At 39.0% G+C, this 16,949-nt stretch overlaps 1 protein-coding gene across 3 annotated transcripts in view; it reads right to left on the bottom strand.

Moving 5' to 3' along the window:
- uba3.L (ubiquitin like modifier activating enzyme 3 L homeolog) overlaps nt 1-13,106 on the bottom strand; it is a 41,224-nt gene extending 28,118 nt beyond the window's left edge. For 2 of the 3 annotated variants that reach the window (XR_001935411.2, XM_018259201.2), the window contains exons 1-6: nt 12,964-13,066; nt 12,796-12,834; nt 9,116-9,236; nt 4,820-4,900; nt 2,064-2,146; nt 248-328 (exon numbers count right to left, since the gene is read on the bottom strand). Coding sequence is in view for 2 of the 3 variants with exons in the window: in XM_018259201.2 (XP_018114690.1) it covers nt 248-328; nt 2,064-2,146; nt 4,820-4,900; nt 9,116-9,236; nt 12,796-12,834; nt 12,964-12,983 (425 nt within the window). In the remaining variant the exon portion in view is untranslated. Of the gene's footprint in view, nt 1-247; nt 329-2,063; nt 2,147-4,819; nt 4,901-9,115; nt 9,237-12,795; nt 12,835-12,963 lie in introns of all 3 variants that reach the window. The other variant, XM_018259202.2, reaches the window with a different exon arrangement.
- Between the last annotated feature and the right edge of the window lie 3,843 nt (nt 13,107-16,949).

Genomic DNA, 16,949 nt, shown 5'->3' with positions numbered 1-16,949 from the left:
TTTGGTGCACAAATCTCCAGGTTATTAAAAAGCAGGGTGCAAGGGATGTTAACATTAGATAAAGGCTAGAAATTTCTTATCTTCTGAGGGCACTTCGGGAACATGTTAGCCAGAAATGGGTTGGAGCGCTGGGCTCAGACAACTAACCAACCTTGCAATGCAATAAAACTGAGAATCCGCATAAAGCAAAGAGATGGGAGGGACGGTGGCTCTGATATATTTTTAAGAACTGATTGTAAAAGGATACGGTGTGACACAGCAATCAGGGATCCTTGTGTTTATAAATTCTGCTGCAACCTCTGCTTTAGGCCTTCCAACATCCTTAGGCCTGAAAAGAAAGTAAAAAAAAAAAATTCCACCACAGTTGTAATATTCACTAGTAACAATTAAGTTAGGGATACACTGTCATCAAGCGAGATTAGTACTTAAAAAGGAGACATATTATGTAAAAAAAGAATGTGTTTTAAAAAGATGTGTTTCTGGTTACTTTACTGAAAAATTCTGCAAAAACTCAACTAGTCCCGCCCATCTGTTCAACTTCCTGCTGCCTCCTTTCCCAGGCTGTGCAGGGGAGCTGGTATTACTCAGCTCACTGCACTTTAGGATAGGAACCAATCAGCAACTAGGCTGACCTGATAGGGAACTGAAGCATGTCTTTGCTTGTGTGACTGCAGGGCTGTGATTGGCTGTCCCCCTCCTACTGTGCTTCTGGCAGGGCTGTTAGGACACACCCACCCTTCATTTGAAACAAGGACCAGAAAACATCTATGGGGATCTCAAATAAAGGGGCTAATTTTGAAGACAATATAAATATACAGCCAAAACCAGCACCATAGAGTATACATTATTGCATACACAATTAGGAGGGTTTCATTTATGCTATACGTCTCATTTAAAGTAGCCTAAAAGGCACACACGTAATAAACATGGCTTCATGTTGAGGAGTATAGTTTAATGCCACCTAACAAATAATATAGGGTGCAACATTTTAAGTTAGCTGCACACAGAATACAGTGGTGTGAAAAACTATTTGCCCCCTTCCTGATTTCTTATTCTTTTGCATGTTTGTCACATTTAAATGTTTCTGCTCATCAAAAACCGTTAACTATTAGTCAAAGATAACATAATTGAACACAAAATGCAGTTTTTAAATGAAGGTTTACGTTATTAAGGGAGAAAAAAAACTCCAAATCTACATGCGCCTGTGTGAAAAAGTGATTGCCCCCCCTTGTTAAAAAATAACAGTGGGCCAAAATTCCTCCAGAGCGCTGCAAAAGACTCGTTGCAAGTTATCGCAAACGCTTGATTGCAGTTATTGCTGCTAAGGGTGGCCCAACCAGTTATTAGGTTCAGGGGGCAATTGCTTTTTCACACAGGTTTGGATTTCTTTTCTCCCTAAATAATAAAAACCCTCATTTAAAAACTGCATTTTGTGTTTACTTGTGTTATCTTTGACTAATAGTTAAATGTGTTTGATGATCAGAAACATTTTGTGTGACAAACATGCAAAAGAATAAGAAATCAGGAAGGGGGCAAATAGTTTTTCACACCACTGTATGTCATTATCAAGTTTCACAAACAATGTCATTTTATAGCAATGCTATTATGATTGGGTTGTTTTTATAGAAGGAAATTCCTGCAAAATTACAATATAAAGGGGTGCACCAACATGAAACTGCAAAACAGCACTGCGCAGTTACTGGCTTCTAATAACACAGATATGGCATGTTATCCGGAAATTCATTATCTAGAAAGCTCAGCATTACGGAAAGGCCATCATCTCCCATAGACTCCATTATAATCAAATAATCCAAATTTTTAAAAATGTCCTTTTTCTCTGTAACAATAAAACAGTAGCTTGTACTTGATCTCAACTAAGATATAATTAATCCTTATTGGAAGCAAAACCAGCCTATTGGGTTTATTTAATGTCTACTTCTAGTAGACTGAAGGTATAAAGATCTAAATTACGAAAAGATCCGTTATCCGGGAAACCCCAGGTCCCGAGCATTCTGGATAACAGGTCCCATACCTGTACGTTCATAACAGATATTTCCACTTACCGGAACAGAAACTGTCTATTTAAATTAGAAACATCTATGGTATCCATATCTATAACATGGATCTGCCGAAAGCCAGAGAGTGCCTAAAGAAAGCAGAGGTCACATCATTACTGACAATGTTTGAAAATTGATCTCCTTATTCTAACGAAATTGATTCTGAACAACAATTCCATTAGGGGAATATACTGGATATCTTTATGGGGGCAGGAATTTTGGTCTAAACTCCTTACTATACCACCTCTTCTATCTTCCTTCCATTCTAAGGGGCCGTGAGTTTGTGGTTTTTTAGGGCTATTTAGCCTCTTTTAAGTGGTAGGGCAATTTAATTACAAGGCCACAGCTCCGGTTACCCTGTCCTGCCTTGACTTTGTGGTGTCCCAGGCTTTAGAAACAAAATAGGCAGTTAGTTTTTGGGACAACTCCACCCACTATATTTTCCAATTTCTTACAACTCTAATCTTGGAATATGACCGAATAACCTTTTAACCCATTTTGAATTTTGGCCATCCTTTTACCAATTCCTTTTTAACCATCTAATTAATTACCAAGTCTCATTTTTTAACCTATTTATTGCACCGCACTTTATTGTTGTAACTTATACTAATTTATTATACTTACCTGGTTTAATCACATTTTATATGAATTAATTAATGAATTTATTTACTAAGGGGTATTACTGGAATTTATTGGTGGGGTAATATACCCATTGGTCTCAGAAATAATTAATTTTGTTATCAGCCTTTGGTACTGATTAATTTCATTTTATTTATCTGCACTAGCACTTTACTTAACTTAATAACTAGCACTTTTATTAATGAATTATTATTATCATTAATTAGCCTGATTTTGCAATTTGCGGTTCAATTTGACTTGGTATAGGTATAGAAACTTCTATTTGGTGGGGTTTCTTTTTTCTCAAACTATATTAATACTTTTTCATCTGACTTGGTCAGACCTCCACCTATAGTTTGGGTTAAATAAGGATTCAATATATCTACATAGACACACAGGGACACCAATCCGTGTTGTTTCTTGAATGTTTGAATTGCACCGGTGTAAGCTATTCATTCCATGCAGACTCTAAGATGCTGAAGCAGAGTGGGATACAAGAGGAAAAGATTCATTATGAAAGGCAGATATTGACTTTGCAAAAGGACAGCACATTTAGAAATCAATGATCAAACATCTAGAGGTAATCTATGGAAGATTTCCCTGCTATATAAAGGATTATAAATAATAACAGTTGAATTTCAGGGAAAAAAAACCTTGATATTTATAGGGGGTTATTTATCAAAGATCAAGTTGTGTTTTCGTGAAAATTTTGAGTTTCTCAAGGGTAGTTTCACTAGAAAAACTAAAATTTTTCGGGATAATAATTTTTTTTTTCCCCCGAGACTAATTATGCCCCGAAGCTCCTAAAAGCCAGAATCCGAAAATACTCCAGCTAAAACTTGTCGAGGTTATGCAAAAGCCAATGGCAGAGGTCCCTACCATTTGAAGATGTATTTTGCCTTCATGATTTCCGGGTTTTTTACGGTGGCTAGTGCTCGAAAACTTGATAAATTCAAGGTTTTTAGCTTATAAATTCGAGGTATTTGGAAATTTTCCCTGATTGCATTTAACTGAATTTTTTTACATTTGGGTTTTTTCATAAACAAGCAAACATTTGCGCTGTGAGTTCATTTGAGGTAGAAAAAAAACCTCACAAACTCAACCTTTGCTAAATAACCCCCTAAGGGGTGTTGCAACTGTGGTTTCTTCACTGCAAATTTGCCCTGTGAACTAACTGATCTTACTTTTACTAACAAAAGGGGATAAATGTTCTAGTGTATGTTGGGTGGAAACGTAATTTACCTGAATGTATTAAATATGTAATACCTTCAAACAGCAGAAGAAGGAGTTCAATATTCCTTCCTTCCAAATTTATATCCAAGGCTTCCACATTAGCTAGTATTTTCTACTTCTAGAATCCCTAATAACTCTTATGGCAGAAGGAAAGCTACAGAAGCAGTTTATTGGCAATTAGGGATGGGCGAATTTGACCCGTTTCATCAAAAATTCGCCGCCGGCGATATGACGCCCATTAAAGTCTATGGGTGTCTAAAGTTTTTTGTTGCACGGCAAAATTTTTTTGACGTGCGTCTTTTTTTTTTTGACGCACGATGCCATACAAGTCTATGGGCGTCATTTCCATGGCCCATCCCTATTGGCAATAGATTATCCATAATAGTGCAAGCTATAACACTATATTTATTCTGCAGAATGCTTTCCCATACCTGAGCAACAGCTCTAGACACTATCTCTGTTTGCTTAGGATAGCAGCTGCCATATTATTATATTGGTGTGACATCACTTCCTGTCTGAGTCTCTCCCTGCTCACTCATAGCTTTGGGCTCAGATTGCAGAAGGGAGGGGATAAGGGAGGGGGAGAGGAGCAAACTGAGCATGCTCAAGCCCTAGCCCTGGAGGTTTAAGCTGAAAACAGGAAGTCTGATACAGAAGCCCATGAATACACAATAGAAGGAAAGAAATGCAGTGTTTCGTTTGACAGAGGACTCAGAGCAACATTACTTTGAGGGTTTATTGGTGTATTTATATAGACCTTTCTGATAAAGCTTACTAAGTTTTAACCTTTCCTTCTCCTTTAAGGCTTTACCTTCCCATTTTAGTTGTTGTAGTAAAGCAAAAGTTGCTCACCATTCATAGAACTTCAGCACAATGTAATTCCGTTACATAATAAAAGCAAAATTAATTACCAGATTTTTGAGAAGTTCGCACCCTAAACCTCCTGCTCCAACAACCAGGATTTTACAGGTTTCAAGGAGAAACTGTAGAGACTGTAACGAACAAGAAAATAAAAACAAGACAAAAAAAAAAGTATGTCAGCATCATACAACAATACTCTGACCCTGCTTAATGAAATGTCAAAACCTATTCACCCTCCCTGAATGTTACATTCACACTGCTAAAATCATCTTCTGAAGTCTCCTCTTTTCCCTGCTCGTGACCCCCATCTCTAAATATGTACATTCAGCTTCCACTGTCACTGGGGGCAGCGCAGCACAGTAGGCAAGCTTAAAGGATAAGTACAGCTTTAAAATAAGTGAATGTAACATTTATGAGAGTGCTATTCTAAGAACTTTTGCAATGTACATTCATTATTTCTTTTTTTTTTTTTTTTTTTTTTAATTCCAAGATATGAAGGGATACATGCAGGGGCGTAACTACAGAGGAAGCAGGGGGGCCCAGGAGGTATAGGGGGCCTATGAGGCCCTAATTAATGAGAAATGTCAATATATATATTGGTAAAACAGGACAACCTCTGGGAACGTTGGGGGCCCTAAAATTAATTTGCTGTGGGGCCTAGTAGCATCTAGTTACTCCACTGGATACATGTACTGTTAATATGAATGAATTGTTAGAATAGCGCCACCTGCTGGTCATTTTCTGACTATTTCGAGTACCAAGTTATCAGTCAGGAGAAAGAAAGAGGTTGCTCTGATGTTCTTCTGCTTAGGAAAGATTTGAGAACGGTTTCTACTTTTTTTTTTTTCTAACCAAAACATCAGATGCAAAAGATAATGATGGGGAGATGAAGCAGGAAAAGCGAATGTTTACGTCTGTACAATTAGAACACATAGCAAGGGCTAAAATAGGCTTTACCAGATGAAAAAACAATGAACCTCTTTAATCAAAACCCACAAGAGCTGCCATACTGTTAAGGCAAAACCCTCCCATTAAATATTAAATGAATAAACAATATCATATTCATGAAGAACAAGGCAAAATAAGAACGACAACAGGCCCCATGATTTGTCTATGTTCTACTGAAGTCTAAGCACACAAGCAACATGGAAGCTCTCTCATAACTATATATATATATATATATATATATATAATATATATATATATATATATATATATATATATATATATATATAGGAATGGGACCCATTATCCAGAATGCTTGGGACACAGGGTTTTCCAGATAGCGGATCTTTCAGTATTTTGGATGTTCAGGCCTTAAGTCGACTAGAAAATCAAGTTAACATTAAATAAACCCAATAGGCTGGTTTTGCTTCCAATAATGATTAATTATATCTTAGTTGGGATCAAGTAAAAGCTACTCTTTTATTATTACACAGAAAATGGAAATATTTTTTTAAAAAATGTGGATTATTTGGTTAAAATTTAATCTATGGACGATGGCGTTCTTGTAATTTGGAACTTTCTGGATAACAGGTTTCCAGATAATGGATGCAACACACAAGAGCCATGAACAGACCCCATGATATGTCTATGTTCTACTAAAGTCTAAGCACATGAGCAACATGGAAACTCTCATATATATATATATATATATATATATATATATATATATAATATACACAAAAGCCATGAATATCTTGTAAATTATATCCTTATAAACGGTGAGTTCTGATGTCATTTCTGTCACATGCATCACTGAAATTTGTGTATTATAATAAATAAAGTACCCCCAGTTGTAAAATATGAGGATATTAGAAGTTACCTCGGAGTTCCATGACCTGTATAAAAACACTCGGCCTTCGGCCTCGTGTTTTTATATGGTCATGAAACTCCTCAGTAACTTATAATATCCTTTTATTTTACAAGAGGGGGTACTTTATTCACTATATAGATATAGATATATATATATATATTCGTACAAACTGGAGTGGAGCGGTGTCCCTGTCGTGGACTTAGTCCATATCCTGGACAAAATATATATCAAAACAAAAAAGTCCAGACCAATGTAGTGAAATAGAAGTATTGCTTTATCAGAAACTCTGCAACGTTTCGAAGCTCCCGCTTCTTTATCAAGCAGTATACATCAAAGTGACATCACATCCTATATAAAGGCTATGCCTTAACACACCTGACACGTGAAACAAATCAAATCAAAGCTAATCCAATCAGGATCCTGGAACATATAAATCAGGTTCCACCCATATTATATACATCACATTTTGTGTTATGGCTTTTGAACATCATATCACATATTACAGTTATCATATTACAGCATTTTCGATACAGGGACATTATACATGCGACTCAGAATATGTGGTCTATATGCTGAAATGCCCTTGTGGCTTGGCCTACGTAGGGGAGACCATACAACCGATCCGAGATAGGATTAGCCAACACAAATCCACGATAAGAAAAGAGGTACTCAAGTTGCCAGTTCCTCTACACTTTCACACAGCACGACATTCAGTAGCAGCCTTGAGATTTCAGGTTATAGAGTCTGTTGCCCCCCCTCGCCGGGGGGGCAACAGACTCTTACAGCTCCAGAAAAGGGAGAAGTTCTGGATTCATACTTTGCAAACGCTGCATCCCAAGGGTCTGAATAGGGAATATGACCTGCATGCCTTTATATAACATTGTTACTTATAGGTGTGGTTTGGGACTATGTTGTCTTTAACACACATTGCATCTAAATGTAGCTAGTTAGTTCCACTAGAGGTTACAATATTGTTACATACTTAGAAATGACATATGCTGTAATATGATAACTGTAATATGTGATATGATGTTCAAAAGCCATAACACAAAATGTGATGTATATAATATGGGTGGAACCTGATTTATATGTTCCAGGATCCTGATTGGATTAGCTTTGATTTGATTTGTTTCACGTGTCAGGTGTGTTAAGGCATAGCCTTTATATAGGATGTGATGTCACTTTGATGTATACTGCTTGATAAAGAAGCGGGAGCTTCGAAACGTTGCAGAGTTTCTGATAAAGCAATACTTCTATTTCACTACATTGGTCTGGACTTTTTTGTTTTGATATATATATATATATATACACATATATATACACACACACACATATATATACAGGTATGGAACCCATTATCCAGAATGCTCAGGACCAAGGGTTTTCCAGATGGCGGATCTTTCAGTAATTTAGATGTTCGGACCTTAAGTCTACTAGAAAATTATGTAAACATTAAATAAACCCAATAGGCTGGTTTTGCTTCCAATAAGGATTCATTTTATCTCAGTTTGAGATCAAGTCCAAGCTCCTGTAAAAGGAAATAAATTTTTAAAAATTTGGATTATTTGGTTAAAATTTAATCTATGGATGATGGTGTTTTTTCGTAATTTGGATAACAGGTTTCCAGATAATGGATCCCATACCTGTATAGTGTTATAATACACAAGAGCCATGTGATATCCTTATAAACAGAGCTTAATGATGTCATTTGTCACGTGACTCACTGAAACTTGTGTATTATAATAAATAATGTACACCCTGTTGCAAAATATGAGGATATTAAAAATCACCCCGGAGTTCCACGACCTGTATAAAAACACAAGGCATTTATATGGTCATGGAACACCTCGGTAACTTATACAGTATCCAAAATGCTCAGGACCTGGTACTTTCCGGATAACGGATCTTTCCGTAATTTGGATCTTCATACCTTAAGTCTACCAGAAAATCATGTAAACATGAAATAAACCCAATAGGCTGGTTTTGTTTCCAATAAGGATTAATTATAACTTAGTTTGGATCATGTACAAGCTACTGTTTTATTATTATACAGAAAAAGGAAATCATTTTTAAAAAATTTGGATTATTTGGATAAAATGGAGTCTATGGGAGACGGCCATTCCATAATTCGGAGCTTTCTGGATAACGGGTTTCCGAATAATGGATCCCATACCTGTTATATCCTTGTATTTTACAATAGTGGGTGCTTTATTTTCTATATAAGATTGCTCAACTACTGTTATTAAGGAGAAACAAATGCAGTAGATAAGGATTACATTCACAAATTCTGGTTGTTTCTCATTTCCTCAGGGGTATAGTTCATAAACGGATGTAACCGCATTTTGGAGTTGTTTCTTACAATTACATATCATTTCTACAATAAGAGCGGCAGGTCATCCTATAAGCAAGATTGTGCAATTATATTAGACAATGGACATGTACATATTATTTTACTTGCATGCTCAGAGCTACACAGCTGTCAGCATCAGTCATCATTCTAATGCAGTAAAGTAATTTTAATATTTCTCACTTCGTTGCTTGGCTCGAACTCAGGGTGTGTAAATGGTCCTGATCGCTCGAGGAACTTCTTTACATGGTTCCAGCGACCTTCCCAGTCTCCAGTCTCCCCACACCCACCATCCACAGCCATTCTGCATAGAACACAGTACATTTAGCTTATCAACTGTCATTAGGAAAACACAGTATCTAACAAACCAAAGCATGAATCTAAGGCTTAGTCCACACCAGGCGATTCGGGGAGATTTAGCGACCTGACAACTAATCGCTTCTTCTTTGAGGCGACTAATCTCCCGAACCGCTTCCTCTTCTCCTGCGCCGGCTGTAATGAGAGTCGCCTGCATTATGACACACGCAACGCTTCGTTTTCCGAAGTTTCCTCAAGAAGCAACTTCGGAAAACGAAGCGTCGCGTGTGTCATAACGCAGGCGACTCTCATTACAGCCGGTGCAGGAGAAGAGGAAGCGGTTCGGGGAGATTAGACGCCTCAAAGAAGAGGCGATTAGTCGACATGCACTAAATCTCCCCGAATCGCCTGGTGTGGGCTAAGCCTAAGGGCAGAGACACACTAGCAGATTCGGGGAGATTTAGTTGCTCTTCGGGGTGACTAATCTCCTCGAACTGCCTCCCGCCAGCTAGAATCTAAATGGCCGGCGAGATGCCACTCGGAACGCTTTGTTTTCTGAAGTCGCCGAGGTTCCTCGTGAGGCAACGTCTGAACGAAGCACAACGATTGCAAACCCGCCGGTGATTTATATTCTAGCCTGTGGGAGGCAGTTTGTGGAGATTAGTTGCCTCGATTAGTTGAGCGCGTGTCTCTACCCTAAACAACTCTGAACCACTAGATATAAATTCTCGCTGGCTGATTCCAGCAAAGCTGTAGGGAAAAAACAAAGGGTTTATTTCTACTTACACCACATCAGAAGAACAGCAAACACATACATGGGACCTTTATTTAGAACAGTTTTACTAAAGGGAGTGTTCACATTTAACTTTTAGTATGAAGTAGAGAGTGATATTCTGAGATGATTTGCAATTGGTTTTAATTTTTTATTATTTGTGTTTTTTGAGTTATTTAGATTTTTATTTAACAGCTCTCCAGTTTGCAGTTTCAGCCATCTGGTAGCTAGGGTCCAAATTACCCTAGCAACTATGCATTGATTTGAATAAGAGACTGGAATATGAATAAGAGAGGCCTGAATAGAAAGATGAGTAATAAAAAGTAATAATAACAATAAATGTGTAGCCTTACAGAGCATTTGTTTTTTTAGATAGGGTCAGTGACCCCATTTGAAAGCTGGAAAGAGCCAGAACAGAAAGGCAAATTATTCAAAAACTATAGAAAATAAACAATGAAGACCAATTGGAAAGTTGCTGTAGAATTGGCCATTCTATAACATACTAAAAGTTAATGTGGAGGTGAACCATCCCTTTAACAAGCATGCCTGGGAGTTCTATACGTCCCTATCAGAGCCATAATTCTATGATACCCAGATCTGATTCACAGGCTTAGTGATAAAAATCTTACAAAAATAATTGGTGACATCTTGGAAGGAGAAGTTACTTTCTCTTTGAAATGAATACGTGGAGTACAAAACTAAAGATCTATTATTAGACTTTCTAATCTATTAAGAGTATTTTTCCCAGGAATAAAGGAATAGTTCACCTTTAAACTATCCGTTATTATATTTCTAATTATTTGCTTTCCTTTACTGCCTTTCTCGATCTTTCAAATGGGGGTCACTGACCCAAGCAGCCACAAAAAAATTTTCTGTGAGTCTAAAATATTATTGTTATGGTTATTATGTTTTACTTATATTTCTAATACAGGTATGGGACCTGTTATCCAGAATGCTCTGGATCTAGGGCTTTCCGAATAAGGGATCTTTCACTAATTTGGACCTTGGTCTACTTAAAAAAAATCATTTAAACATTAAATAAATATATGTAATTGTATCTTAGTTTGGATCAAGTACAAGGTACTGTTTTATTATTACAGCGAAAATAAAATTCGATTCGATTCAAATTGAGTCTATGGGAGATGTCCTTCCCGTAATTCTGAGCTTTCTGGATAACGGGTTTACAGATAACAGATCTTATACATGTATATTCATTTTCCAGTGTCTCATTGAAACAACTGCCTCATTGCTAGGGTAAAGTGTACCCTAGCAACCAAAAAGCTGCTGAAATGCCAAACCAGAGAGCTGTAGAGCAAAAAGCCAAAATAATTTAAAAACCACAAAACTGCAAATCACCTGAGAATATCCCAAGCTACACCAAGCTAAAAGTTAATTTAAAGGTGAACTACACCTTTAATGCTTTAAGGATACACAAATAAGAGGTAGAACGATATGCACATTAGGGAAACTAGAAAACATTACAGTGTGCGTTACTGAATAATAAATGGCAGAAAGAAAAACACATGAACACAAATTAAAAACAAAAAAATATTTTGGTTTTATTAATAATCTCTTCAAGGCTGCCTAAAATATTGCTTTTCAGTGGTGTTGAAAAATCGAATTATTTCCCTTGCTTACAAAAACCGGGAGCATTTAAAATAAAGGGGGTTATTATGTACATATGTGATGTGGCCAATGACATAGGAAAGGGCAGATATTAAAACGAAGGGGGTTGGGGAACCCCTCTGAATTCACTTTTTTTTTTTTTTTTTAAATGTGATCAGACTGATATAGATGAAAACAGAGAATTCTTTTGAAATCCCACATCTATCACGTCAGGGGGAACTGACAATACAAAGAGTAAAGCTCTGTAAGGGCACACGCTAAGATTCGGGGAGATTTAGTCGCCCGTCGACAAATCGCCTCTTCTTCGGGTGACTAATCTCCCCTGAAAAACCTTTAGATTCAAATTGCCTCTTCTTAGGGCGAGACATCTCCCCCCCCCAAAAGCCCTCTCGTCGGCTATAATCGAAATCGCCGGCGGGATGGCACTCGGAGCTCTTCGTTTTCCAAAGTCGCCTGAAATTGCCTCACGAGGAAACTTCGGGCGACTTCAGAAAACGAAGCGTTTGAGTGCCGGCGATTTAGATTCTAGCCGGCAAGGCGTTTCCAGGAAGATTAGTCGCCCAAAGAAGAGGCGATTTGTTGCCGGGCGACTAAATCACCCCAAATCTTCGCGTGTCTCCGCCCTTAATTGCAAAATGACAGGCCTAGGGCAGGTGACGGAAAGGAACTGAATTATAAATTTATATATATATATATATATATATATATATATACACAGAACTGGGGCTCATTTATCAACCCTGGGCAAATTTGCCCATGGGCAGTTACCTATAGCAACCATCAGAGATTATCTTTTTAAAGCCAGCTGACAGTTGAACAATGAATGCAGCGATCTGATTGGTTGCCATGGGTTACTGCCCAAGGGTAAATTTGCCCGGTGTTGATAAATGTCCCCCTGGAATTTATAACTTAAACTACCCACAGCTGACAGTCTAATTAACCCCTTCGCTCTCAAGTGGAATTGCAAGCCTTACTGGCAGCCAGCAGAGACTGTACATGTTTGATACCACTATATATCTGCTGGATGCCACTCCTATTGTCTAAAGGGGGCAAGTAGAATCCCAGCAGCCCTATAAATATATAAATATATAAAGTGCTCTCGTCTCCAGGTGCAGCTCAGTTCCGTGTCCCACTAAACACCACACAGCCCTGTCCCACCAGCACTAACTCGTCAGGGAGCTCTTCTATCCGCCTTCTTTTCTTCTCCCTAAAAAGAGAGAGAGAGAATAAAAGAAGGGTATTGAGGGCCACCCTCCTGGCCTGTCACACAGAGACGGAGAAAAGAGCAGAGAGAGAGAAGGTCCCCAATCTACTGGTGACACACACAGATACTCACGGCTCTTCAGCATCCGCCATATTCGTCCCAGCCTCTTTCTCCTCCCACAATGCACTGGGACGAATGGGGTGGGCGGGGCCGCGCCGGCACAGCCATTAAGGTTGTTGTTGCTACGGGAATCGCTTTGTATTAGTCACGTGATGACGGGCAACAGTAAAAACCCCACTTTCCAATGGTGTCGCTGAGTCATTTGTTATTATAGCTTTGTAGTGATTTGTCTGTGAGGTCTAGCGCTCATAATCAGCAACGGAGGGGATTTCTTGACCTCTGCTTGGGGCTGCAGAAATTATTGCAAATTGCAGAGCTGCTGAATAAAAAGTTAAATAACTGAAAAGCCACAAAGAATAAAAAATGAAAACCAAATGGAAATTATCTCAGAATATCCCTCTCTACATCCTACTAAAAGTTAATTAAAAGGCAAACAACCCCTTTAACCCAGGCTCTGAAGTAATCCAATATAGTTCCACATTCCTCCCAACATTTTGGAAGTAAAAAGAGGGACAAAACTTTTTTCCACACGTAGCGCAACAAAAATTTGTGATCACGCCCCTTTCTGTGGCCACACCCCCTAATTACCATGTTACTTTTACAAAATTTGGCAGGTTATGAAAGTTTGAAAATATTTCTCCTTATCTAAACTGTTTTTTTGTCTCAAATTTGTTATAAAGTATCTTATTTGCACCTGTTCTGGGCTCTCTGCTAAAATCCAATTACGTGAGAAACTTTGTTTCTTTTTCTGGCTGTTCAGTGCAGAGAAAATAGGGACTTTCCAGTACAAATGAGGGACTGCAGGTTGAGCTGTCAAAAGAGGGACTGTCCCTCCGAAAAGGGACAGCTAGGAGGTATTCCATATTGTGTAACCTTGTCGTTGTAATACACATGCAGGGGTGCTGCACTAGTGAAGTTGAGTTGAGAAACTCGCAGCAGGGATGGCAAAAAGCCAATCCTGGTATTGAAATTCTGATTTTTAAACCAGAATTTTGGCTGTTCTAATGCAGAGAGACAGGCAGAACTGAACCAGGCTGGCCAGATGCCCTAGGCAACCTGGTCAGTTGCGGCACTGAATAGACACGCTCATGTACACGCGGATAGACGCATTCGCACAATCGCAAATAAGTGCTCACCTCGCCCTCACATACCACTAGCGTCAGCAAAAATGCAATTGTGCTCTTCATCAAAATAACCCATATGAGGTCTGGGCTGGGATTAAAAATATTGTAGACCCCAGGGGCGATCCTGCTCAATTTGCCGCCCGAGGCGGCCGTCGTCTTTGCTGCCCCCCCCCGCCTCTCACCTTCAGCGTTGGACGGATCCACGTCGCTAGTGCAGAGAGTGCAATTATGCTCTCTGCACTAGAAAAGCCAAATTTCCGGCTCATAGTTACCAGGACTATCATTTTTGCTGCCCCTGGCAACCAGGGAGGGCGCTGCTGTCTGAGGCGAGTGCCTCAACTCGCCTCATTGGCGGAGCACCCCTGGTAGACCCTGACATTTTAAGTACACAGTCCCCACCTGTCCACTATAGTTACTGTCTATGGCATCTTACAGCAGCCTCTCTGGCATTTGCCAAAACTCACAGACTGCCAGTCCAGACCTGACCCTTATTTTATGAATGTGATATATTTAACACTCCTGCACTCTCCTACTATTGTAGTGGCAAAACAAGGTTTGTGTTTTTATTGCAATACCCAAGCAAGACCACTAGATGTCCTTTATATACAAGAGAAACCTAAACAGTTCTAGGATCAGACTGTAGATAGATTGTAATAGGATCAGCATAAAACGATGTATCATGCAGGCAGCGATCCAATAGATATAGATCCAATAGAAATAGATCCAATTGAAATAGATCCAATAGAAATAGATCCAATAGATATAGATCCAATAGATATAGAATATGAAACAATGCAAGATTCTGTATGCGACTCAATGTGTTGCTCTATCTGGAAACTCTGCTGCCTCCAGTCTCAACGATCCATGTATATACAAAAAATCAGATGGCACACACTCCAGCAATTTTGCTCACTTTGAGAAAGGAGGTTGTACCTCCGAAACGTTGTGTGGAGATCTCAATTAAACCACTAGAATGATTTAGCACAATTGCTGGAGTGTGTGCCATCTGATTTTTTTGTATACACCAATAGATATAGATCCATTAGAAATAGATCCAATAGATATAGATCCAATGAAAACTGAAATCCATGCGGTAAATAATATACCAAATAGTAGTTGTGGCATTCATTCCAAAAATAAATAGAGTATGACGACATGTCAAAGTTGTTGTTGCCTTCATTTGAAAGTGAGTGCTACTTTGCTGCAGCAATGAAATTCTGGGTATATATTAAATGAAAAGAATAGTAAACTCCATTCGTTAACACCAAAAAATGAAAGTTTTTTAAAAAAACATCAAGCCATTCAAGCACAGGATACACAATGAATCATAGAAAAGTTCTGAAGAATCCCATTGTATACTACAGAGCTTTTGTTGCTAGCCTTGTCATGGCTTTCAGTAGGCTAATGATTTGGTTAGAAAATCAGCATCAGACAGACCATTTTCTCCTCTGCCATATTTACATTAAGGAGGAAATCTGCTCCACTGCCTTCTGCTTCCAAGATTGCCACCTGGCCGGTATTTCACTGGCCTAGCCGGTATAATACCAGCCAAGGGCAGGCCCAGTATCACAAATTTACCAGCAATGTACCTGCAAGTTAATTAGTAATAGTTAGTCCTCCGACCCCAACACACCTCCAATACGCACAAAATCCCCTTTCCAAGCTCCCCCTCAACTCACGCATTCATGGCAGCTAGCAGGACCTGATAGGGAACTGAAGCCTGTCTGTGCTTGTGTGACTGCAGGTCTATGATTGGCTGTCCCCCTCCTACTGTGCTTCTGGTAGGGACCATTAGGACACGCCCACCCCTCATTTGAAACAAAGACAGGGACCAGAGAATATCTTTAGGATGCTCCAATAAAGGGGCTATTTAATTTATTATAAAGATAATATTAATTTCTAGCACCATGTAAAAGCAACACCATATATTACTTATAATTGCCTACAAAATTAGGGTTTTTTCATTTATCCTATATGTCTCCTTTAATACTCTATCTATAAGCCTCTGGCCACCAATGTTTTTTTTTAAATATTCTATGGGGCCCCTGACCACCAATGTTTCTCTTTAACTTATAAGGGAAGGCCATGGCCACCAATGTTTTTTTATAAAAAAATTTATGGGAGACCCTGGCACTAGGGTTGCCACCTTTTCTTGAAAAAAATACCGGCCTTCCTATATATTTATCTTTTTTCCCTATTAATAACATTGGGATCAACCATCATTTTTACAGGCTAGGCCAGCAAAACACTGGCCAGGTGGCAACCCTACCTGGCACCAATGTTTTTTTTTAACTTGTAGGGCGGCCCTGTGATAGTCAGTCACTAATTAGAGGGCTGGTGAGAGGCTGTTTACGCCTCTGTGTACTAGAAATGCCAAAGCCTGTTTTAAAGTCCAGTCCTGCTTTGATTTTAAGCTCCTCTGCAACAGGGACTGATGTGAATGTGATAGGGAGATTTGATTGTAAGCTCCTCTGGGTCAAGGATTGATGGGAATGTGATAGGGAGGTTAGATTGTATGTTTCCCTGTGACAGGGATTTATGGGAATGTGATAGGGAGATTAGATTGTAAACTCATCTGGGGCAGGGACTGATGGGAATGTGATAGAGGGGTTCGATTGTAAACTCCTCTGGGGCAGGGACTGATGGGAATGTGATAGGGAGATTAGATTGTAAAATCCTCTGGGGCAGGGACTGATGGGAATGTGATAGAGGGGTTCGATTGTAAACTCTTCTGGGGGCAAGGATTGATGGGAATGTGATAGGGAGATTAGATTATAAACTCCACTGGGGCAGGGACTGATGGGAATGTGATAGGGAGATTGGATTGTAAACTCCTCTGGGGCAGGGACTGATGGGAATGTGATAGGGAGATTA

The sequence above is a fragment of the Xenopus laevis genome, chromosome 4L (assembly GCF_017654675.1).
Source record: "Xenopus laevis strain J_2021 chromosome 4L, Xenopus_laevis_v10.1, whole genome shotgun sequence".
In the NCBI taxonomy this organism is placed as follows: Eukaryota; Metazoa; Chordata; class Amphibia; order Anura; family Pipidae; genus Xenopus; species Xenopus laevis.
The sequence above is the reverse complement of the archived record's forward strand: the minus strand, read 5'-3'. Positions and strand labels throughout refer to the sequence as shown.